A 23,634-nucleotide genomic window follows, 5' to 3' on the forward strand; every position below is an offset into this window, starting at 1 on the left:
CCTGACATTCGGCTTATCTTGTTTACCCTCTGAGCTGGAAATGGAATCGAAACTGGAGCTATGACTAGGTCTACTTTCTGGGGAGGCGCCTCGGATTCGGATTTGCTTTTTGGTTACGGCTTTATCTGTGCCGTTTTTTGGGTCACCGCCTCGGGGAAAATTTAGCATTCTATTTACGGACTGTGATAAGGGAGTCAAGAAACGCACCCAATTGGCATACACGCATAAAAAATTTGTTTAATATAGAAATTCAGAAATTGGTTGTATTTTGAATAAGAAAATCTTTTTAATTAAATAATTATCTAATTGTAACATTATATCTTATATGTAGTCTTTATAAATCCAATTATATGATCCATTAATCTTAATTTAAAATTGCACACAAGTATTTAATCACGTGATTTCATTTAAGAAACTTAAAAGCAAACCTCTCAGTGCCTTTAATGCCGGCATTTGTCATCGTGAGAGCACGTGAATGCCATCCGCAGTGGGTCACCTAATTGAGTTGGGTTTCTGGTGTCGAGGGCATCACGCGCTCCCATCGATTGATTGCCTCCCAATTGCCCAGGAATTGATTAAACGACGCATGACAATTGTTGCTCCTATCTCTCACTTTTTCCAGAGTGTGCTTCAGCAGACCACCAACCACCTGAACGTCACCCGGAACGAAAAGACCAAGACGAAGCTATACTCTTTGCCGGAGCAATGTGTCGAGAAGGAAGGCAGGGATCGGGATCCCCACGTCTGCAGCTCCTGTGGAATGGTGCTGCCCACCAGTCCGGAGTTCGCCCTGGAGGCGTTGTCCCTGGGACCGCTGCCCCACTCGGGGCAACTTGCCTCATCGCCTTCCACATCGCCCTCCGCATCTGCATCCGCCTCCGCCGAAGAACCTCGACCCAAGGCAATGCCCGCTGCCATTAAGAAGCAAGGTGTTTCCGCCGAGAGCTGCGTGCAGTCCATGCAACACTCCTACAGCATACCAATTCCAAAATATGACAAGGATTTCAGGTGAGTTTTTTTAATTACTTATAAACAAAGCGATGAAATTATCATGGAAAAAGTAGTATTTTTGCGAAAAGTAAATTTATTAGTAGTTCTTGAAGTACACTTTTGTTATTCACTTTTTGTCTAGCAAAATTACATGGTGCAATGAATTAAGGGTATAAGGGTATTAGGTTTTTTAACTTAAATTAAAAGGTTAACTTTTTGTCGGCAAGTTGAAGTAACCCATTTATAAACTAATTAGCTTCACCTCCCAATTTTAATTTTTTTGTTAGTAACAAGCAGCAAATCAAAGACGCCATAATGGATAACGACTTTCTGAAGAACATCGACGCATCGCAGGTGCGCGAACTGGTGGACTCGATGTACTCGAAGAGCATCGTCGCCGGCGAGTTTGTGATCCGCGAGGGCGAGGTGGGTGCACATCTGTATGTCTCGGCCGCCGGCGAGTTTGCGGTGATGCAGCAGGGCAAAGTACTGGACAAGATGGGCCCGGGCAAGGCGTTTGGCGAGCTGGCGATCCTTTACAATTGCACAAGGACGGCCTCTATTCGAGTGCTAAGCGAGGCGGCAAGGGTTTGGGTTCTCGACCGAAGGGTCTTCCAGCAGATCATGATGTGCACGGGTCTGCAGCGAATCGAGAACAGCGTGAACTTCCTGAGATCGGTTCCGCTGCTGAAGAACCTCAGTGAAGAGCTGCTGGCCAAGATCGCGGATGTTCTGGAGCTGGAGTTCTATGCCGCTGGCACTTACATCATCCGCCAGGGAACCGCCGGAGACAGCTTCTTCCTGATCTCACAGGGCAATGTCCGTGTGACTCAGAAGCTAACGCCCTCGTCCTTGGAGGAAACGGAGCTACGAACTCTTTCCAGGGGAGACTACTTCGGAGAACAGGCGTTGATCAACGAGGACAAGCGAACGGCCAACATTATAGCCCTGTCACCAGGGGTGGAGTGTCTGACTTTGGACAGGGACTCCTTCAAGCGGCTGATTGGCGATCTCTGCGAGCTGAAGGAGAAGGACTACGGCGATGAGAGCCGGATGCTGGCCATGAAGCAGGCGAGGGAAAGCAGCCGGGATGAGCCGAAAGAGCAGCTGCAGCAGGAGTTTCCCGACCTCAAGCTCACCGACCTCGAGGTGGTCAGCACCTTGGGCATCGGTGGCTTTGGCCGAGTGGAGTTGGTCAAGGCCCACCATCAAGACCGTGTGGACACCTTTGCCCTCAAATGCCTGAAGAAGCGGCACATTGTGGACACCAAACAGGAGGAGCACATCTTCAGCGAAAGGCACATAATGCTCAGTTCGAGGTCGCCCTTTGTCTGCCGATTGTATCGCACTTTCCGGGACGAGAAGTACGTCTACATGCTGCTGGAGGCCTGCATGGGTGGCGAGATCTGGACCATGCTCAGGGATCGCGGCTCCTTCGAGGACAACGCGGCGCAGTTCATCATTGGGTGTGTTCTGCAGGCCTTCGAGTATCTGCACGCTCGTGGCATCATCTACCGAGATCTGAAGCCCGAAAACCTGATGCTGGATGAGCGCGGCTACGTGAAGATTGTGGACTTTGGCTTCGCCAAGCAGATCGGAACGAGTACCAAAACTTGGACCTTCTGCGGCACCCCAGAGTATGTGGCGCCCGAAATCATTCTGAACAAAGGTCATGACCGAGCCGTGGACTACTGGGCATTGGGCATCCTCATCCATGAACTGCTAAACGGAACGTACGTACACTGATCAAATGGCCTTCTGATATACCAATTAATACCATCCCTATTGACAGGCCGCCGTTTAGTGCTCCGGATCCCATGCAGACGTACAACCTCATTCTAAAGGGCATTGACATGATCGCTTTCCCCAAGCACATGTCCCGATGGGCTGTGCAGCTCATCAAGCGCCTTTGCCGCGATGTTCCCTCGGAGCGACTTGGCTACCAGACTGGAGGTATCCAGGATATTAAGAAGCACAAGTGAGTGGCATCTTAAAACGCCATAAAAGGACAGGTATATTTAAATCTCTATTATCCTGCAGGTGGTTCCTGGGATTCGACTGGGACGGCTTGTCCAGTCAGCTGCTCATCCCACCCTTCGTCCGGCCCATTGCCCATCCCACGGACGTGCGCTACTTCGACCGCTTCCCGTGTGATTTAAACGAGCCGCCGGACGAGCTCTCGGGCTGGGATGAGGATTTCTAGGCACATTCCCCAAAGCCCTTCGACTTAGTACTTCATCACTCTTTAGTTTACTTTAGGATACTTTATTGATTTGCGTAGAAACATAGAAAGGAACAAGGAAAGGCACCTAGTTAAAGTTTATGGATCCTGGTCGATGATGTACACTGTTGATTTGGCTGCAAGCAGCTGGCAAATTTGCGAGCATCGCGCGATAAGTGGTCTGTAAATCTTTTCGCAGCCTGGAGTTGGTTCCGCGGCCAGTTTCAAGCCGGAGGGGACGTTCTGAAGGAACTCAGCATAGCTGAGCCTCGGCTTCCGGCCCTTGGGCATTTTGCAGGATCGACAGTTGCAGGAGGATTCCCGATGCTCGTAGAAGGCGTAACGCGCGCGAAATGCGCAGCCCAACAAGCTGACTTCGATGCCGGTTCTCTGGTAAACGGGCGCATTAAATATATCCGCCACGATTTGCAGGACATTCTGGCTCCTGGAGTCCTCGCCCACCACGATGATCTTGGTGTCCGGCGCCTGATGGAAGCCCATTTCGCGGGCAATGGCGCAGTGGTGCATGATCTGGCCTTCGATCACCGCTCGCACTTCGATCTCCGGCGTTTCGAATTTGGGGCGGCCGAGCAAGCACTCCTGGGTCATGTAGTCTGTGTTGGGACCCCAGCGCAGAACACCCCGGGCAATGGGAATAATCTCGCGATCCCGAAAGTGCACGGCCACATGACCACTGTTGCCCGCGGGCGTGGCATCCAGCATTTTGTAGAAGCGCTGCCAACTGCCGTAGGCCACCTCCTCGCAGACGGCTCTTCGGGCCAAAGCTCCATTGTGGAAGCACAGTAGGCCCATGTACTCATCCGTCTTGGTGGGATGGCACATCACGTGCCCCTCCTCCAGGCAGGGAGCCTTCTTTAGAGGCATCACCACCACGTCGCTGGTGTCCAGCGACAGCATGAGGAAGTCCTTCTCCACCAGGAGCCCAGCCAGTTCCGAGGCCTTGCTCCCCGCGGATGCCACAACCATGCAGTCGGGACGGAAATTCCAGCGCTTCACGTAGTAATCCGCAACGCGTCCTTGCAGCCGAGAAGAAGGAATGGGCTTCATCAAACGCCTTGCCAAGTCGGGAGCACAGGCATTCAGGCACTCCGGAGACCATTTCTTTCGCCGGATGTCGAGCAGGTTCATCCCCGAGCCGTCGGTGTAGTCGATGGAGGCAATGCCGCCTATGAGCAACGAGGCCAAAAAGCTGCTGATTAAGGAGATCCTGGAGGTTCGTTCATAGTGCTCTGGACACTGGGTGAACACCTTTCGGATTTGGGGGCCCGTGAACCGTGAGTACGCCCTGGAACCCGTGATACTAGACAGCTCGGCGGGACCGCCGACGGCGTACTCCATTTCGCGCACTTGCTGATCCGTGGAGCTATCTCGCCACGTGGGCGTCCTGGTCAACTCGAAGGCGCTCTCCGTAATCTGTTCATGGAGTCGCAGGTTCGCATTCAAGTTACATACACGTCTTAGGCCCAAGTCTGACCAAAAAACGCAGCCATGCTGCTGTGCCGCTCCGCCGATCGAGGCCACCGAGTGCATATCCGCACCCTGCTTCACTAGGCAGTCTATCAGCATGTCCAAGGCCTTCACCCACATCACCGGATTGGCCAGGTACTCACCAGGGCCACTGTCCGGCAGAACTCCATTGGTGCTACCGAATTCGGGCAGATCAATATCATAGCGAATCTGCGCAGTGTATGTGACGGCCAGTTTGGAGTCAAGGATCACGGCACGAAAGAGCTGGGTGCCCAAATGGAGGCCGAGGTAGGTGTTGTTACTGTAGTCCTGGCTGCGTCGATGGCACATTATTCATCGGTGGAAGAGGATCCAAAGGTAGGTAGAAATTTGTGTCGAAGCAGAAAATTTGTATAAAATTTAGTAGGAAAAAGAGTTGTGGCACAGAGTAGACTAGACAGCAAAAGGCAGATCAAAAGCAGATAGAAAATAGGTTAATGTATTTTTTGGTCAGAAATATGATTTCAGTTTTAAACTTGGAATTACAAGTCTTAAATTTTGACAAAAACAAAATATAATTCTTAAAATATCGATTACTCTTTTTTAATGTTTATATTTTTATTTTTATTTGTTTTTTTTTTCAATTTAGGACTACATATGCACAGCGACTGGAAAGAATTATAATAGGTTGGTGCTTAAGGAAATGTTTCTCCAGGGAGACGGTCTATCGGAGAAGTCAAGCTTATGGTAAGTAAAATAATATAATTCATAAGAAATCATATCTAAAAAATTATCTTAATTTTTTCGCAGAGGTTCGCTACAAAAAGTGGTTCAACAAACGAAAGAATGCGTCAAATGGTGATAAAAAAACTGGGACCCGCCAAAGCCAAAGACGCCTAACATCTTCTCCGCATCGAGGGAAACTTCAAAAAGTTGGACATCGACTGAGGCAATCTTTTTCAATAAACTATTTTTGTTTTAAAGAATTGTCTAATAAAAGCTCATCAGAAGAAAATTGTGTTTTTTTTTAATTCAAATAAGAAAGGGTTTTCATTGCAATCTTTTGGGCTGAAGCTATTTTTGTTTTGCTTAAAAAGAGTAGCATACTTTCAGGCAGCCAATTATTGCACTTTCCGAGATCGCCCGACAGAGGTCGCTTTCGGCATTAGACGTTAGTATTGCCTACATTAAAAGTAGCAGCAGCCTATTGGTAATTTCTGTTCGCCTGGTATTTGAGTTCGAGAAATCTGCCAATTTGACAGACAAATCAGGATCCACATACGATCCACAAAATCGTTCGTACCATCCACATGGGATCCACATGCGATCCACACACATTTGCCGCTTTATAGTTTGTGGATCGTATGTGGATTGTATGTGGACTGTATGAATAATTTTGTGGATCGTATGTGGATCCTGGTTTTTTTCATAAAAATGATTGGTGTCTGGATTTCAGATACCAGGCGAACATAATCCGTAACAAGTGTCTGATTCCAAGTCGGAGTAAAATCTCACTGGAAAAGAACCGTAAGTTGGAAACGAAGCTTCACCCATTAACTGATCATGCTGCCAGATCAATATAAACAGATAGTTTTTCACACAAAAGGTTGCCGGATCAGCATAAAAAGGTCCTTTTTAAATTTAAACGAAACCTAACGGAAAATTAAAATTCCATATTTATCCCAAACTGGGGAAATTATTGAGTTTTATTTAAATTTCACAAAATCTTAACCTAAATAACTTAATATATTTTAAAAATTGATTTAGTTTTAGGACTGTTGCTGGCCAATGCGCCTCTGTTCGGTGATTTTAAACTGTAGCAGCACCACGAGGTAGGTGGCCATGAAAGAGATGTTAGTGGTGATCAGCTCGCGGTTGATGTTCGCATAACCGTCCAGATTCATGATGGGTGGATTCTTGTTGATCGCCACCAGCAGCATCTCCACCTCCTTTTGGGTGGCTGCGTCCACGGCGGTCAGATTGATGTTGAGCAGCTTGGTCTGAAAGTCGAGACCCACTTTCCTGGAGGCGTAGTGCGCCTCGTTGCAGATGATATACAGCAGACCCATGCAGTAGAACACGATGACGAACAGGCCCACCTCCTTGTAAGTGGCTCCGTGGTCGATGATTTCACTGATGCTCCCGTACGTGGCGATGATCGTGGTGAAGAAGATGACCAGGCAGTACATGCCGTACATGTTCGAGTACGCCCTTCCCAGCTGCTGCATCATGTGGCTGAGGTCCACCCACAAGTGGCGGTACTCGGTCAGCTTCTGGGCAGGCTTCTCTCCCCGGATGGTTGTCTGCAGTTTAAAACATTACTTTTTAGAAATTAATAGCAATTAGAAATATTTTCATTTCACCTGTAGAGCATCCGAGAGAGCGCGACTGGCGGTTCCGAAGGCGTTGCAGTTTATGTACCTGCGGAAGATCGAAAGAGTTAATTAATGTAATTTGCCTAAAACAATAAAAGCCCTATAACTAAAAATAAACATAAAAGATCAGAATTTTATATAACATTTATAAGACTCGGGGAGAACATGGATACTCACCAGAGGCTGCAGAAGCAGTTGAGCATGGCGATGATGGGGTAGTAGGCAAATGTGTACCACAAGCGGAAGTCCGGCTGCAGGAAATATTGCGACAGGTTGATGGCGATGCTCAGGAGCCAGGAGAAGACGCACAGCGACCACGTGAGCGGATAGAGATTCGGAAAGACGATCGGCGAGCCAGTGGTCTTAAAGAACTTGTACTGATAGTTGGTCCACATGTTCTTAAAAATGGCCACCTGCGGTCCATGCCGCCAACTGGCCACCGGGAGCAGGAAGTTGGTGAAGAGCAGACTGATGAAGATCACGTTGTAGATGGCCTCGTCAAACCGCTTGTCCGGGCTGGTGACGAACTTCTTCACCCGCTCGCGCAGCACCAGCACCACAATGGTCGTCTGGCAGCTGTATATGAAGATGGCCCACATGACCTGCTTGGAGCCCCAGGAGTAGCCCGTTCTGGGCAGATTCTTCTCCGGCGGATTGCGGTGGATGGGCATAACGCCCATGATCTGGAACAACACCAGCAGGCTCTTGGTGGTCTGGTAGAACGAGTCATGCTTGTCCAGTTCGAGGGGATCGTCCACGGTCTCCTGTTTCCGCACGTACACCTCTTCCATGGCATCGCCGCGCGCCATTAGTTTAAGCTTTTCGCGGTAGCGCACTTCGTCCTCGAGAAACTGACGCTGGTTGGGATTCAGCATGGGCACCACCTTCGAAGGCGGCGTCAGGCCGCGACTCACTGCCCAGAACGACATCGTTGGGTTTGGAAAAAGTCCTGCCGCTCCGCATTGCAGAACCTTTTATACTCTGCGCCCGTACATGGACGACAGGCCTTGCTATTGACTTTCGATTGAAAGACAAACAATGAAAGGGACACGCCCGGAGGCAGCGCCCGTTTGCTTATCCTCCATTAAATATGCTCAAGTCCGGGACATGAGCACGAGCCTAGTCGTTGGGTAGTTTCCTACAGATGGAGAAAAAACAGAAAACATTACTAAATCATAATTATTTTTAATAATAAGTAAGTATAGTAGGTCATTTCAGTAAAAACAAACGAGGTAATTCAAAAAACGAATCTAATAGACTAAATAAATATTAATGATATGTTAATAAAGGGAGCTTAACTATAGTATTTAATATATTACTCATGCTTTTTTGCGATACTTTTTTCTACCCATTTAGTTAAATAATTGAGTTGCTGTCACTTATATGGATTTAGGATCTGATTCCACAACTTAAAGCAACGAAAATATTTTCTCTCGGTGTCCGTTTGTTGTGGTCATTCTGCTGACACCGACCAACGGGTGACCCCGACACCAGCAGAGAATGAGGGGACGAGGAGTTCAGCTGAGGGCGACCGAACGGAGAAGGTACATAAAATGCGCTTAATTTGCCGGAAATGAAAGTTTAACGATGTGTAAATGCTTACGAATGCCGATAGAGGCTCGCACTAATGACCAATAAAAATGTGCCACCAACGGGTCCGCATCGCCGTCTTTGTGCCAGTCCTCATCCTTTTCCCCAACCTCGGGGTCGTCGTGTGTGTGGGTTCTGACTTTTGATCTATTTCTGCCTCAGCTACAAAAAGGCCCGGCATCAATGGCTCTTAAGGCGCTTAAAGTCGCTCGAGAGTGGAGAGGAAATCCATAGCAATGACAGCGAAATAGCCCCCAATCCTCTCCAGCAACTCCTCGCTCCTTTGGGATCAAACAAGTGGGAGCCACAAATCTTCCCCCGGAGAATGTTGAGAATTTGAGAGTCACATTTAAAGAGGCGTTTTTTTAGTCTACCATGTTTTGGCACCGAAACTCATTTTCAGTGCACATAGTTTGGCAAACTCAGCTCGTTTAATGCGAAAACTTTCAAGACAAACGACAAGCGAGACTGCATAAATAAAGTGTTTAGCTGTTTTTTATGCCTACGAAGTGTGTTCGCCGTGGGACATAATTGCAGCCAAGAAAAAGCGCTGGCGCAGCCTCATCCTTTAATGCGACTAAAGGAACTGCAGCGGATCCTTGGATTTGCCGGGCTTTTGTTGCTGCCTCGTCCTTTTCGTAGGACGTGCCTTCTGCAAGTGTTGCAGGCACCCAGCGAATCTCTCTTGGCCGCTGGCTTTCAGCCACCATGCAGCCTTGGCGAATAAGTTACATTTCGATTTCCGAATCCCTGCGCTTGCCTTCTTTTTTTCCTAGCCTTTCAACCATCACTGGGCTGTACTGAAAGAATTTCTCAACCGATTTTAATATAACATTTTTAATTGAATAAAAATATATATTCGATAGCATTTCGACACACAAATATTGCCACAAAGAAACAGAATATTTGCATGGGAGACAAATAAAATTGTATGTCTCAAATAGCTGCACAACTAACATATTAAGGTAACAATTTGTTTTCAATAAAAATTTGAAAAATTGTCATATTTTGATTTCTCTCCCTGTAAGCGTAATGCAAGTATCTTGTGCGCAATGTGTCTAGAAAAATGTGAGAAAGATTTACTTCTTGCAAGAAAGACTTTTATTAATATCAAGGGAAGCGCGGAGGAGGACAAGCCAAAAATGGATTTTAGATTGGCTGCGAGCTCTCTTATTAAGCCGAAGCCTCGGTGGTGGTGGTTGCTTCGGTGGTGGTGGTGGCTTCGGTGGTTGTGGTCGATGTCGTCGATGTGGTCGAAGTGGTGGCTTCTGTTGTCGATGTGGTGGTAGTGGCATTTGGAGGCGGACCCCATGGTCCGGGTCCACCAGGACCACCTGGACCTCCAGGACCTCCGGGACCACCAGGACCACCAGGTCCACCCTGAGGTCCTCCAGGTCCACCAGGTCCACCTTGAGGTCCACCAGGTCCACCAGGTCCACCAGGTCCACCAGGTCCACCAGGTCCACCTTGAGGTCCACCAGGTCCACCCTGAGGTCCTCCCTGAGGTCCTCCCTGAGGTCCACCTCGAGGACCTCCGCGGCCACCTCCGCGTCCACCAGGTCCACGTTGAGCAGCGGCCACGGCCACCAGAGCGAACAGGGCGATGATGATGAAGGAACGCATCTTGTTGGGTGTTTGTATCTAGCAGTAGAACTGAACTGTGATACCTAATCGCCGGTTTCACACGCCTTTTATACTTTCACCTCTTAGCTGACGGTATGAACAGCTGCTCTTAAGTGACGTCGCCCGGCGATCAAATAAGCGTCTGGTGTAGTTTGGCAAAACCGAAGCTAGACAAAGAGTCTTGGACTGGTCCAAAATGCTAGCCATTTATTCATCTGGTTTTCCCTGCGTCACACAGCAGCTGGTCTTGATTCGTTTTCAATAATGCCCTGCCCGGTTTGTTGAGTTTGTCCGCTTCAATGTTTATCACCACAGAAAGTGTCTGGCACGGGTGGTTTTCATAGCTAATGGAGTTGTCGCCATCTGATTCGATTCTATTGGGCTTGCGGGTAATTCATCAGTTTGACTAACAACGGATGCAATTTATGAGTTTGCATGGATTCTCCAAATGCAGGACCAATAAATAAATGTTCATTTGATTAGCTGGGTCAGTGAAAATGGTAAGGTCTAATGCACTTTAACACTTTAATTTACTTGCACCAAACCGGACAAAAATGTATTTCAGTTACATACATTTTTTATTGTAAAGACTTATTGAATATTCCTAAAAGCAAATGACTTTAGATCAGAGGAACTTTTATTCTAGCAGCATATTTAAGTCGAGTGCTTGTGGTAACTTTGAACTTATGCTTATATATTTTTAAGGTTTAGAATTCGCTTGGAGAGTATTTTAAAATCTCCTTGAACAACTGCTAAAATTTATCTGCACTCTGAATGCAAAACCGTTCTTAACTGCAATATCGGAAATGAACTTCAGCCACTAATAAATTAGGATTGCATTTATTTTCGAGCTGTGTAGTCGGCGATTGCACTCAGCATAACGCAATTAAACATTAATCATACGCACTGTGTGCCCAGCCAGGACCGGCAGGATACATATGTCGATGTCCAATGTTACAGTGGAGCATCCACAAATTAGTAAATTGAACATAAATTGAGTAATTAGTCCTAAAAGCAAGTGCCCAAAGTTTGCTATGGCCACAGTAAACACTTCCTACAATCTCTTTACCCCTCTATTATGCGATGATAATAATATGCTATTGTAGGGAAAGTGATAATTTATTGTGCGTAAATGGAAAATGTGGCAAACTAATTTCGTTTTGTTGCGGCCCCTCTTTGCCTTTTCCCCATTAGTCGGGCAAATTAAAATTTGAAAATTTCATTTGCATTGAATTATTATCGCTTTAATGAGCGCGCTGCAATTGCAATTAAAAAATCTGAACAACTGTGGAATGCCCTCGCCCTCGATTTTTGCCCATTTTTCGCCCCTGGCCATAATCCACGGCCCAATGCTCTGGCTCTCTATAATTTGCCAAGCTTAGCTGCGTGGGGTCTGTGCAACCAAGATCCTCAAAATTTTAATTAAAAACGCTTTGCATATTTTTCCACAATTGATTTTTGTTTTCCTCCCAACCAACTGCAGTTGAAGAGGGTGCTGGGCAAACAGGGCAAATAAAACTGTTCCAATTATTCCGGTCACGCCTTTATCCTCGGGTATTGATGGCTTAATCAGATGACTATCAGTTTTATGGGAAGAATTCCATCTGCCCGGGCACTCTCCCAGCTTTAAATCCCCAAGTTTTTAGTGCATGGTAATTGAAAAGTACACAGGCGCCTAGTGCATCAATTAGCAAAGCAAACGCTGCCACTCAGCCGGCAAAGACAAAACGCAAACCATTCCGAAGGACCGCCCTCCCATCCATCCTTCGAATTCCGACTACTGCAAGTGCATTTTATTAGTGGGCGCTGCTCAAGCACCAAACCGAGTTTTTATCTGCGGGAAACAGTCGCAAGTGCCGCACAAAAGACACAAAGAGGCGAGCTATTGTCCTTGATGTATCATCCGCCCCCTACTCCTGCACTTCCCCCAATGTCTATATTGCTATGCAAATGCGATGGCATTAAAGGATTTCCCAACGGCCGCGTTCTTGCTTCCATTTGTTAGTATCGCCATCGCCGGCTTTTATTGACTTTGCGCATTTAACTTTTAATTTTCACCATGTTAAAGAGTCGAGCTCTGTGGGCGGAAAAACGCGAGGAGGTGGAGCGGTGGCTGAATGGCAAAACTTTTTCCGTTAAATGCTCAAACAACCCCGAGCGCTTTAAGCGCTTCTCCGTGTTCGGCGCTTGTAACACCTTTTACTCTACTAAATGTGTTCCTATTCTTTGCCGTTGGTGGGTATATTGCTTAGCTGATTACTTGGGTGCTTTGGAACTGTTTCGGAGGATCTCTATTATATATACTTTTTCAATAGATAACTAGAACCTTTTAAAGGAAAACTTCTTTTATTAATATCAATTGCAAAAATGTATTATGTGACATTCAGCTACATCCTAAGATGAGGAAACCACAGTGGTGCTGGCCTCTGTGGTGCTATCCTCACTGGTTGTAGTTGTGGTTGAGTTGGAGGAGACTGTTGCGTTGGAAGGCGAGTTCCATGATCCACCAGGACCACCCTGCTGGCCATTCTGAGCACCACCCTGCTGTCCTCCCTGAGGACCTCCTTGCTGGGATCCTTGCTGACCGCCCTGCTGACCGTTCTGGGATCCACCCTGGCCTCCTTGTTGAGGTCCACCTTGAGCGGCAGCCACGGCAATCAGAGCGACGAGGACAATCAAAATGTAGGAACGCATTTTTTCTTTTTTAATAGTTTTGCCTTTCGTTGTGGGAAATCAGGTTGTGATACCTTTTTACCGAAGCCCAAGCCCTTTTATACTCTTGAAATTTTCCATCAAGCCCAAAGAAATGTCTTCTAAAACAGCTGGTGCTTAGCCGACGTCACACAAAACAAACAAACGTCTGTGGTAATTTGGTAGAGCCGAAAACCAGACACAATTAGAGTTTTAAGCTTGGGCGAAATGTTTACTGTTTACCATTGACTAATTTAACTTCTGTGCGTCATCTGGCAGTTACTTTTGATTTGATTTCGGTTTCTTGCTTCAAATAGATCTTATCGTTTGTCTAACTATTTCATAGCAATCAAATATTTTTACTTAGCTAGAAGCAAAGACGAAGTTTGTGAATAAATGTTGCCTGAAATATACGTCATATTCAGCCTAAAGTGGTTCCTAACGTTTACAACTATTTGCTTAGTTTGTTTTTTTTAGTAAACAATTTAATGTAAATACCCTTTCAACATTATTTAGTACAAAACATAAATATTGACAGCTTACAGATTCCTATCCATCAGAATAAAATTTATTCCAAATACCAGAGAATCTTACAGTCGTAAAGCTTGCCATTAGCCCTCTAACCTTGTTTTCCGCCTTCAAATTATTTTCACACGAAGCATTTTAGAATATTCCTTGCCCGCGGCGGCATCGCCATTGAAGTGGAGTGCCGTGTAAATATGGCAGAGATGCTTCCCACCTTCATCACTTTCTAACCCAAAAGCCAACCCCAACCCATCTCATTTCCATCCGGAATCGAGCCATGGATGACACGAAGCGGCTTGTGCACATTTCGGGTTCAACTTTGTGAGGCTTACGCGGCGTATACTTAACTGGTGCTGCCTGCATTTACTTTCCGCCGCTTAATGGGCAAAAAAAAAACGAAAGCGGCTAAAAAAAAGAATGGCAAAAAGAGCCCAACCAAGCTGCATGCAATATTTATGATTATTTTTTCAATTTCACTTCGATCGCTTCGGCCTTGGGAAATTTCATTTGCTGCATTTCAGCGCGACTGCTGCTCATCTTGATTTTACCGCTTTTGTTGCTGGTTGCTCGTGCAGCCTTTGCAGGAAGCCAGGATGTGTTTTCCTTTCAATTTGTGCAACTAAAGTCTATGAGGGCAAGCTGGAGCGACGCAAAGCAGAGCGAGGACTTTACTCAAGTTAAGTTACGTTGGGTAGAACTTCCTGCTGCGTTGGCTAATGCACACAAAAAATAATCTAGTGGGCTTTAAAAGTTCGCCATATGAAGATTTATTTTTCTGGACATTTTTATATGAAAGTTAGGCAAATGTACTCAAATGTTGGATTCAATAACCCCAACAATTTAGTAACAATATTCAATATATGTTCATATATTTAACATGTGACATAGAAGGGATTAATTTGTTTTCAAAGTTTGAAAATTTAGAGAACTTCAATTGATAGATTATATTGCTAAAGGTTTGAATGCTAATTTCTCTCTCTGCTTCGGCAAGGGGCAACTAATTCCACCCAAGGATAATATGATTTTCAGCTCCTTCCGCTCCGAACCCACCTCTTTGGTCCCTTGCAGATTACATTTGCTACTTTGGTATTTCTGCGTGTGTTCCTGTACTTTTGTAGTTGCTTTCATTTTTCAAAAGCGCGAATTTAGTCGGCTGCCAGCTCATGTGTGTGAGAGCCCTCCCTTTGCCCCCTGATGAATGGTTCATGTGTTTCACTAACCAATTTGCGCTCTGCGCTCGACGTGATTTACTGTTCCCCAGCGAGCTGTTTTGCCTGCCCCACTCGCCCCAGTTCCTCACATGCCCCACTCGCATGTGGCAGCTGGCTTAACCCACCTGTGGCCCCAACAGATCACTGAATCAGAAATAAATCAATGGTAGTCTGGCAAACATTCGATTGGAAGTCAATTGAATTAGGAATATTTGGGAAATATTTTATGGATTTATTACCCGAAATGAATTAAAGGATTTACTCAAAACTTGTACAATAGCTTTTTAGAATTAACAACAAATTCTACAATATTTTTTATAAGGGGCCCAACTCGCTAATAAATTTATTCTAAGTCCAAAATGGAAATGGAATGCTCAACAATTTTTTTGGCCCCCAGTTAATACCTTCTGGCTGACTTGGGTTAAGTGCTTATGAAGCTCGGCGGAGTTAAACCTTGCCGCAGCGTCCAGTCAATGGCAAGGCTGGCTTAAAGCGCCTTTGCACTGCACTTCGCTGTTCGCTTTCCGGAATGGGAAATGCAAATCAATTGATCATTTCGCCGGTCCACAGCTGACGACCTTCGTCCATCCACCCAGCTCTCCTCTCCTCTGCGGCCAAACCCTTCAGTGCACTGAAAGTGGCCGCTTCGCTGAACAGCGAGTGGATGAGGAATACTTTGTACTGCATTTCATGAGCCACCGCATATGCGTTCACCCCACACCCCCTCCCCCCAGTCATCCGTTCTGCATTTGCAACTGATGTTTGTCGCAGATTTCGGAGCAGTGGCAATTTGCGAAGACTCTCGGGGGAGGAGGTGGAAATGAGGAGCGTTCCTGGGATTTGTTTTTAAGTGGTTTTGAGCAGAAGCACAACAGTGTTGCATACTTTTCAGCGTAAATTGCTGCTTTGGAATTATACAAAACATTTTACCGAAATGAGCAGGAGCATCATCAAACGATTTGCAGGCATTAGCTAAAAGGATTTTTACTAGTTTAATAAGTTTAGTTTGACAACATAAGGCAATAAGCCAGGATATCAATCTGATTATTCATTAATTTTACGAAAAAAACTATACAATTTTCAGCTGACCGAAAATTGCTGCCTTTCTTGTTTAGATTAGTATCTAGGTATTTACACCATTAGATGAGGAAACCTCAGTGGTTATTTGCCTCTGTGGTAATAGCTTCAGTGGTTTCAGGTGATGTGCTTTTGGACAGAACTTTCCCATTCGAAGGCAAAACCCATGGAGCACCCTGCCGGCCACCTTGTCCTTCCTGAGGACTTCCCTGCTGGGATCCTTGCTGACCGCTACTAGTTCTCCACCTGCTGGGTCACCTTAAGCGGCAGCCACAGCAATCAAAGCGAAAAGGGCAATCATAATGTAGGAACGCAATTTCTCTTTAGTTTCCTTGTTCTGCTTAGAAAAAGTCAAATGAAAATACCTTTTTCCCTCAGCTAAAGCCCTTTCATATTTTTAAAGTTTTAAATTTTTCCAGAGAAATCCCCTCCAAGACAGCTGCTGCCCAGTTACGTCACCGACAACCGTTTGCTTTTCTAGCTTAAGAACTTATGTGTTTATTTTATTAATATTTGCGTTTGAACAAGTTTTTTAATGTTCTGTTCATATATACAAAAACAGATGGGTTATAATATCATGAGTCATGGCATTGAAAACGTACATTTAAAAAATTAAAACTTTATTTTAATTTCATGCAAGACAAATGTACTTTTGTAAAGAAATTTTAATTGAAAATTATATTATTCGATTACTGGCACGAAAACAGCAAGTTAAATTTATGAAGACAAACGAAAGTCAAGTTCAGTGGCAACTCAATTATATTTTAGTTACAGTTTAAGTAAGAGAACTTTCGGGATTGTTTGGGCGGTGGAGCGGAGTGGAAAAGCGTTGATCCCTAACGGCGAAAATGTAATAAATTAGCGAGCTATGAACTCCAGCAGCGCTGGCATCATAAATCATCTTCGGGACTAGGATTTTGAGTCCTAATTATCGCCCCAGCCAGTGAGCCAAAGCCTTTGCCTTTCCCCCATTTACTACTATCGGGAGTGCCTTCCTTTTCCCACTCCAATGATCATGACGAGTCCATCCATGACCAAAGCTAATCACGAACAGTGGCCTGTGTGAAACTGAAGCCAAGCGCAAAAAATATTGCCACGCATAAAAATTTTGTGGGCCGCAAAGAAAACTGAGGCGATTATCCCGTATTCCTTTCCTCAGAAGGGGATTGAGTGGGTGGGACTGGGATTACGATGGCGTCTGGGAGATGGGAAAATGATGGAATGATGCCTCCATGGCACCAGCAGAAGCTCAATTATTTCAGCCTATTTATCGCCGCTTCGATTTTGTGTGTTTGCCATGTTAAAGCGATGAAATTGTAACTGAAAATCCGTTTAAAGATATCTGGGTAGCGGGTGCTGTTGTAAAAATTTGATTTTAATTGAATTTCTCATTTTCGGGGGGCCTATTCAGGGGTTTTCATTGAGGGTCGTGACGTTGGCAAATTCAATTTGCCGCTAAATGAGCTAAATGCGATTAAGCCCAGGCAGACTCTCTGCTATATTAAAGTCGAAGTCCCATGGCAGAGCCTGAATGTCAGTCCACAAGGCCCCGAAATACAATTTCCCTGGCCCACCAAGACATGACCGCGCTTGCGGCATGTGTAACATATGTTAGATGGCCGGACTTGGCCTAAATCAATACTATTGTTTGGGCCCACTAACCGCAGCTCTGCACTTGGTCCTTATTGTCCTTGTCCAAGAGGCGATGTCAACAAGCAGTTGCCAAATGAAGAAAACAATAACTTTTCTTCGCCATCGAAGATGCTATGCCCTAAAAATACCAAACATGGTAAGATATATTCGAAGTGAAGTTTGTGCAGAGGACTGTAATATGTTTTTATTTCTTTTGAAGCTGATATTTTGTGCCTTTCTTCATGAATATTGAGTCCATCAATCCATATATATAAATTCTCCTAAATTAGTTTTGTTTTTGTGATGTTTTTATGTTTCCAGCACAATTTTAAAGTCAGAAATGGTAAAAAGAAAATGTAAATGCCCTTAATCACATTAACCATTACAAATATTTGGTATGCTCGAGGATACACATTGCCAGCTTGATTTTGTGGCGCAAAGGGTTTATCATTTAGCTGGCTTACCCCGTTTTTGGGGTACTCTCAGTGGGCCATTGGATTTGCATCTGGCTTGAGAAACGAATGACAACAAGTTGCTGTCCCCGCCCCGTAAATCCTTTTTGTGTTTGCGCCTTGGGTTTTTGCCAATTGGCGCCGGAGGACCCAGGCCGAAAGTCGGGGAGAGGACAACCAAAGAGCCAACAAGACAAAGAGTTAATAAAAAGTTGTCGCCGAGTAAGTTTTTCCTTGTATTTCCCTGGTCAAATCCCTCCCCCAGAATTCATTCTCCTCTTTTCGTTGTTTTATGGAGCTTCGGATCCAGCGGCTGCAGCGTCAGCATTTCTATCGTGCGGCTGTTTGTTGGTTTTCCACTTTCCACTTTCCACTTTGGGTGGGGTGGCAAAATCGGGGGTGCTACTTGGCCTGTCTTGCGGCACTGCGTTTCGATTCTGTTTTTATTTGCATACAATTTGCCAGTTTATGGCCGTCAGGAGCTGGCTCTGGTTTTGCGCCCACTTTCGCTTGCCCCTCAGTCGGCAAATATATGTTATTTGTATTTATTGATTTCCAAGTGAAAACATTATTGAGGTTGGCCTCGGCTCCGTCATGAAAATTGTTGCGTACCCAAAGCAAATTTGCCGTTGTTGAAGCCCTCTCGTTGAAAATGTCGAACAACAAAAGGACTTCATTATTATTGGCTTCATTTCGTGTCTGCGTGTGGCTGCTGGGATGCCTGGCAAACTGATTAAATTGAATTTCATATGCAAAAGGTGAAACTCAATCAAGAAAACATAAAGGCGGCACACACACAAAACAAAATCTGTGCATAAAAATAATTTGTAATAAACGGCATGCTCATATGAAACATTTCATACTAATTGATTGTAAATAATTCTTAAAGACAAAAGGCTCAATTTAAAAAGAAATATTTAAAATAATACCGAACATGTGTAATCGAAATGAAAATTTGTAGAGATTTTCGATCACTTGATTTAAAGTAATGTGAATCCAATAGATATGTTGGACAATACAACGATATGCACAAATACTAGAGTGACACAAAAAATATAAAAGAAAGGAATCTGATTTTGTAATCACTGGATTGTTTTTTTCGTATTAAATTTATATATTTCTTTTACCAATGACTACAGTTTTTCTCGCTGTGCAAGTATTAGTGCCCGGATCTATCTTGACGTGTGCGTATGTGCGAGTGCTCGGATTAACCAAAGCCGAGGCAAGTCTTTGCGGCTTTGTTGTGTGGCAGTGATATGCTCCAACCCGCAACCTTTCACCCGCCACTCACTGCCCACCTTCGCCCTTTGTAACCTTTGAGGTTGAAATTAATAGCAAAATGGAAATTAAAAGCCACTCGGCCAGCAAAAAACGGAAAATGTTGAAAGTCAGGGGGGGAAATTGAATGACTCACACTCGCTTAACTAAACCTGCAACTTTGAGGGCTATTCTAGGGTGGACTTTTCCCATTTTCCCTTACTCTGAATGCGGGGTACTTAAAAGTAAAAGCTTTGTTCGCCGCCCTGTTGTTGTTGGTTTTATGTTCATAGCTCGCATAGGTGATAATTTCATTTGCCCAAATCAAAACATGAGACTCGCAAACAGCCAACCTGAGCCTCATATATCGAGCTAATAAAATTTTAATGAAATTACGACGGCCTTCGCTCCTGCTCCTTCTGCACTTCGACCCTTCTCGTAATAATCACGGCCGAAAAATTTTATGCTGCCTACGTGGCAAAACATTGAACCACCGAAAAGCGGAACCGCCGAAAAGGGGAATTCAAGTGGAGCATAAAAGGAGCTATTAGCTGACATATTCTCCCCCCATTTTCCCACTCCAACCGGTTTTCTCTTCCCCGTTTCCCCATTTCAGAGCCCATTCGTGGCGTGGAAGACACGCACATTTCAACAGCCACATTCTGAGTGCACTGCTACAAAAAATATTTAATTTACTTTAAAGTCGAATTTTTCGAAAAAACCAATCTAACATGACAGTGAGGAATGGGCCCAACAGATCTTATATTTTATCTACATATAATAAAGATTAATCGGGACTTACCTTTGTGTGCTGCACAGATGATTTGTATTGCTTGGTTATTTTAGGTTTTACTCCTTAATTTGCGAACTTTAATTTCAGTTTTGATGAATACATTATTCGCGGATGAGTTCCATTTTTCTATCAACCAGTATTAAACGTTGTTGGATTTAGTCTTTGGAATCTGAAATTATGGAAAAAAGCTAATTAATATTCGGTAACAGTTAAAATAGTAAACTTCACTTAATGTTAAGTCCCTAACTACATTGTTAAGCTGAATTTCAGTGTATGTATCCTTGTGAGGATGTGGATGAGTGTGGGCGGGAGGGCGTGGCACCAACACTGTGTTAGTCAGTGTGCATTAATGATGCATTGCATCTGCCATCCCGCGTGCCAGCTTAAAACGCTTCGCATCGCTTAATTAGAGGTGAACTTGGGACGGGGCCAAAGGGAAGTTCGGGGTACGTGCACTTTAACTGACTTCTTGTCGCGTAATTGCAAAAGAACACAAGTTTTGATTAAAGTTTGGCCCAACAACACGACGTTTACAGCCAGAGATGAGAGGAATTGTTGACTCTGTCATGAATTATTTAAATATAGAAATCTAATTCAAAAGACTCCTTTTGTGTACTATTAATTTGTTCATCTAGTTTCACTACTTACATTATTTATCAGTTTAATATCCATAAAAGCATGCCCAAAGATTGTACATAAACTTCATAAGTTGAACCATAAAATGTGGCCTTTTAAGATTGATAATAAAATAAATAATAAACTAGCTTTACTTATACCCTTAACAAAGTCTTGCCAAAGGATTTGAATAAAAAGATGGAAAAAAGTATAGCTTAGCACAGGTAATTAAAGCATCATTAAATATGAGATTTTGAACTTTAAGACCCTGTAATATTGGATGAGAATGAGTTAAGCTTTGCGGGCTGCGCTCATCTCTGCCTGGCGCATTACGCATACGCGGCGTGAGCCCGTAAAACTTTCCCTGCAGGGACGTCTAATTAAAACTTATTTTTGCAGTTTACCAAGACAAGGGGATGTGTTCTCCCTCAGCCCCATTTTACCGCTTCAGTTGTTGTTGATTATGTTGACGCCAATGGAAATATTTATCAAGTCATCGCGATGCAGGTGGAATATATGGTACGCTGTTGCTGCTGCGGGCAAACAATGCAGATTACGCATACGCCATGTGTTTCAAGAGTGGTTGAGTGTGAGCGTGTCAAGTTGTGTGTCCCAAAAACGTAAAATGACGCGCAGCGTAGCAAAACTTTGACTCTGATTTTGACACGTTGACACGGCTTAGCTTTTCATCTGTGTGCTGAGCTCAGTCGCCACAAATTAAAATCTCGGCAGTGCAAATTAATTCAGTTAAGATGGGATAAACGAGCTGATTTTAGTGCTCCATTCCAGGCCTCGCTTTAAAGTCCGGCAATATTTACGAGTTGTCCCATGGAATACCATCCTACCATATCCTTCCAATCCAGAAGCTACAGGCCAAACACTGCGGTAGCCAGGATGCTGACCAGGGCGACATCTAATGACCACACGGCTCGTTTGCTTCATTTGCAATGAAATGGATGCACAACCGCAAATCAAACACAGCAAACTGGGTTGGGAAAGGGCAGTGAGATAGAGAGGGGGGTCCGAAAACCAGCCACCATGAGAATTGAGAAATTTGCCAGAAAACGTTTTGACAGTTGAACTCTCGGGTCTGTTATTTGATCTCCGTTTTGGGCATCTAGCACTTGGTAAGGCCACCTCTTTTTTGGTCGAATTCCGTTTTCAATAGAAATGCAAATCCAATTCCGTTCCACTTCCAAGGTTCCTGACATTTACAAGGTAATCCGATGAGATTGGAGGTCCAATATTTAAGTTATTTCCTTGACAAATCAAGGCTAGTGTTCAGAAAAGGTCCGAGATCAGAATTTCTGGTAAAAAAATTAGACTTTGGGATTTGATTTGATCAAAATCCTAGGATAGAGCTCAACTCAGTGGATTAAATGAAATTTAAAGCAAGAAAACAAACTGCTCCGAAAGTGATAAATACTAAATCAAGTTGGCTGCCAACTAGACGTGCTATCCAATAATAATGTGGATGAGCAGATTGGACAGCAAATATTGCCAGCTATTTGCCAGATTTGAAGGGATTGGGCATGCTTAAGCGAATCCTTGAGTTTTCTGTTATTTTGTGGTTCATTACGTTCTGGAGCGCAAAATCAACGCTGTCTCGATTCTTGGCATCGTCGCCGAAGTTTGCATTTGCCTCACACATACTCGATAAACTCGAGCGTAGACACGTACGACAGTTGCTCCTCCTCTTGGAGACCCTTTCCGTGAGATTCTGGTTCTGGTAGCTGCTCCATCAACAGTTTGTGGCAGCTTGTTGAAATTAATCATTTGGCTGCCAAGACGCAGTCTTCGCATCGCTTTTTACCCTTTGTCAGGGGTATATTAGTTTGAGTTATGATTTTTTAAGGGTATAAACTCTGCTCTGTAATGGAAGTTATATTAAGACAGTATTTTCCTTTCAAGATCTAATATAATAAACTTGTGCTATCTTTGACTATGACCACATGTTATTTAAAGAACTCGCGACTTTTTTCTATCGTTTTTTAAGTATAGATTCCAAAACTCAGAGACGTAAGTTCTTAAGAAATCTTTAGAGTATTACAAGTTGGCGGTCCTGAAGCAGACTTTCCAATTTCGACTGCCGCCCCTTTCGGTGCCATCTATAGCAATCAGTTGGCAGCCTCGACTTTCTCTTCCTCATCTGTCGCCATGTTGCTACTTCCGTTTCCGCTTCTAGTTGGCTTTGCGTGTGTGTGCGGGTGTGTGCAGTGTGTCAACAACATTATGTTGTTTCTTCAGCAGACGTGCGCGTGTGTGAGTGCTGGCATTCCACTCGCGTAATTTCCCATGGCAACTGAACATGTGAGTGCATCCTCGTCTTCATCCCCGGCGACATCCACTCCTTCTGGCAGCTGTTTCCTGTCTTTTCCAGTTCTCGCGACAATAACTGTGAAGATTTTTCCCTGCATTTGCTTACAGCTCGCTTATAATAAATTGCAATCATGACTTGAACGGCAACAGCCCAACCACTCGTTATTTGGCTGCTGACTCAGATTGTATCTGAAGGAATTTGCATGAGACACGCTCCTCTTCATTTCCCTCGCGCCACTCGAAAATTTTCAATCAGCCGCTCACTCGGCTAGAAATCCGTTTTCCGCTACTCGTTTACCATTTCCCACTTCCCACTTACTCGTTGTCGTTCGGGTGTGATTCCCTCGCCGCGATTCCCCCGAGATAACCAATTAGAACGCTTATGCACCTTTTAAGCCAACTTCACTGCAAATAAAACAAAATTAAATAAAAAATAAGTAAAAAAAAATCTCTTATAAAATCAAAACGTAAAGCGTAATTACAAATAAAATAATAATTCATTCCTTTTTCAGTTTCAAATTTGATAAGTCTCAAGATAATAAACAGACTAATAATGTGCTTAAAAATCATGTGATTTATTGATTAATTTAATGGATTTTCGATAAAGGAAACACATTTATTTCGATCACGCCCCACTTTTAATCTCAGTGTCCGCATCTCAATTAAAAGTGCGAATTGTCATCAGTGCGGAAAATGTTTAACGTGGATGTTTTTATGCCTGATTAAACAGGAGGGTCGGGGGATAAAACCCAGAAGGGAGACACCAACCTGTGTACGAGCATATTTTGTCATTTCC

General features: G+C 44.4%; 5 protein-coding genes across 7 annotated transcripts in view; 1 reads left to right on the top strand and 4 right to left on the bottom strand.

Annotated features, from left to right (window-relative positions):
- Window positions 1-3,295, top strand: part of LOC108053993 (cGMP-dependent protein kinase, isozyme 1) — a 65,367-nt gene extending 62,072 nt beyond the window's left edge. For all 3 annotated transcript variants that reach the window (XM_017136737.2, XM_044460499.1, XM_017136736.2), the window contains exons 2-5: window positions 623-1,008; window positions 1,278-2,723; window positions 2,783-2,968; window positions 3,031-3,295. In XM_017136737.2, the coding sequence (XP_016992226.2) occupies window positions 623-1,008; window positions 1,278-2,723; window positions 2,783-2,968; window positions 3,031-3,193 (2,181 nt within the window). In that variant the 3' untranslated portion in view covers window positions 3,194-3,295. The remainder of the gene's footprint in view (window positions 1-622; window positions 1,009-1,277; window positions 2,724-2,782; window positions 2,969-3,030) is intronic.
- On the bottom strand, window positions 3,235-5,146 carry LOC108053996 (xylulose kinase). Its single transcript, XM_017136742.2, has one exon. It carries the CDS (start codon window positions 5,027-5,029, stop codon window positions 3,311-3,313), a length of 1,719 nt encoding a protein of 572 aa, XP_016992231.1. The 5' UTR covers window positions 5,030-5,146; the 3' UTR covers window positions 3,235-3,310.
- A 1,301-nt stretch (window positions 5,147-6,447) lies between these two features.
- On the bottom strand, window positions 6,448-8,084 carry LOC108054001 (gustatory and odorant receptor 21a). Its single transcript, XM_017136747.2, has 3 exons — window positions 7,231-8,084; window positions 7,042-7,099; window positions 6,448-6,981 (listed from the first exon to the last, which is right to left on the bottom strand). Exons 1-3 carry the CDS (start codon window positions 7,980-7,982, stop codon window positions 6,448-6,450), a joined length of 1,344 nt encoding a protein of 447 aa, XP_016992236.1. The 5' UTR covers window positions 7,983-8,084.
- A 1,637-nt stretch (window positions 8,085-9,721) lies between these two features.
- Window positions 9,722-10,291, bottom strand: LOC108053992 (cuticle collagen 2-like). Its single transcript, XM_017136735.1, has one exon. It carries the CDS (start codon window positions 10,264-10,266, stop codon window positions 9,817-9,819), a length of 450 nt encoding a protein of 149 aa, XP_016992224.1. The 5' UTR covers window positions 10,267-10,291; the 3' UTR covers window positions 9,722-9,816.
- Window positions 10,292-12,660: 2,369 nt separating this feature from the next.
- On the bottom strand, window positions 12,661-12,960 carry LOC108053989 (tenecin-3-like). Its single transcript, XM_017136733.1, has one exon. It carries the CDS (start codon window positions 12,958-12,960, stop codon window positions 12,661-12,663), a length of 300 nt encoding a protein of 99 aa, XP_016992222.1.
- Between the last annotated feature and the right edge of the window lie 10,674 nt (window positions 12,961-23,634).

This window comes from Drosophila rhopaloa, unplaced genomic scaffold (genome assembly GCF_018152115.1).
Source record: "Drosophila rhopaloa isolate 14029-0021.01 unplaced genomic scaffold, ASM1815211v1 contig_2, whole genome shotgun sequence".
Classification (NCBI taxonomy): Eukaryota; Metazoa; Arthropoda; class Insecta; order Diptera; family Drosophilidae; genus Drosophila; species Drosophila rhopaloa.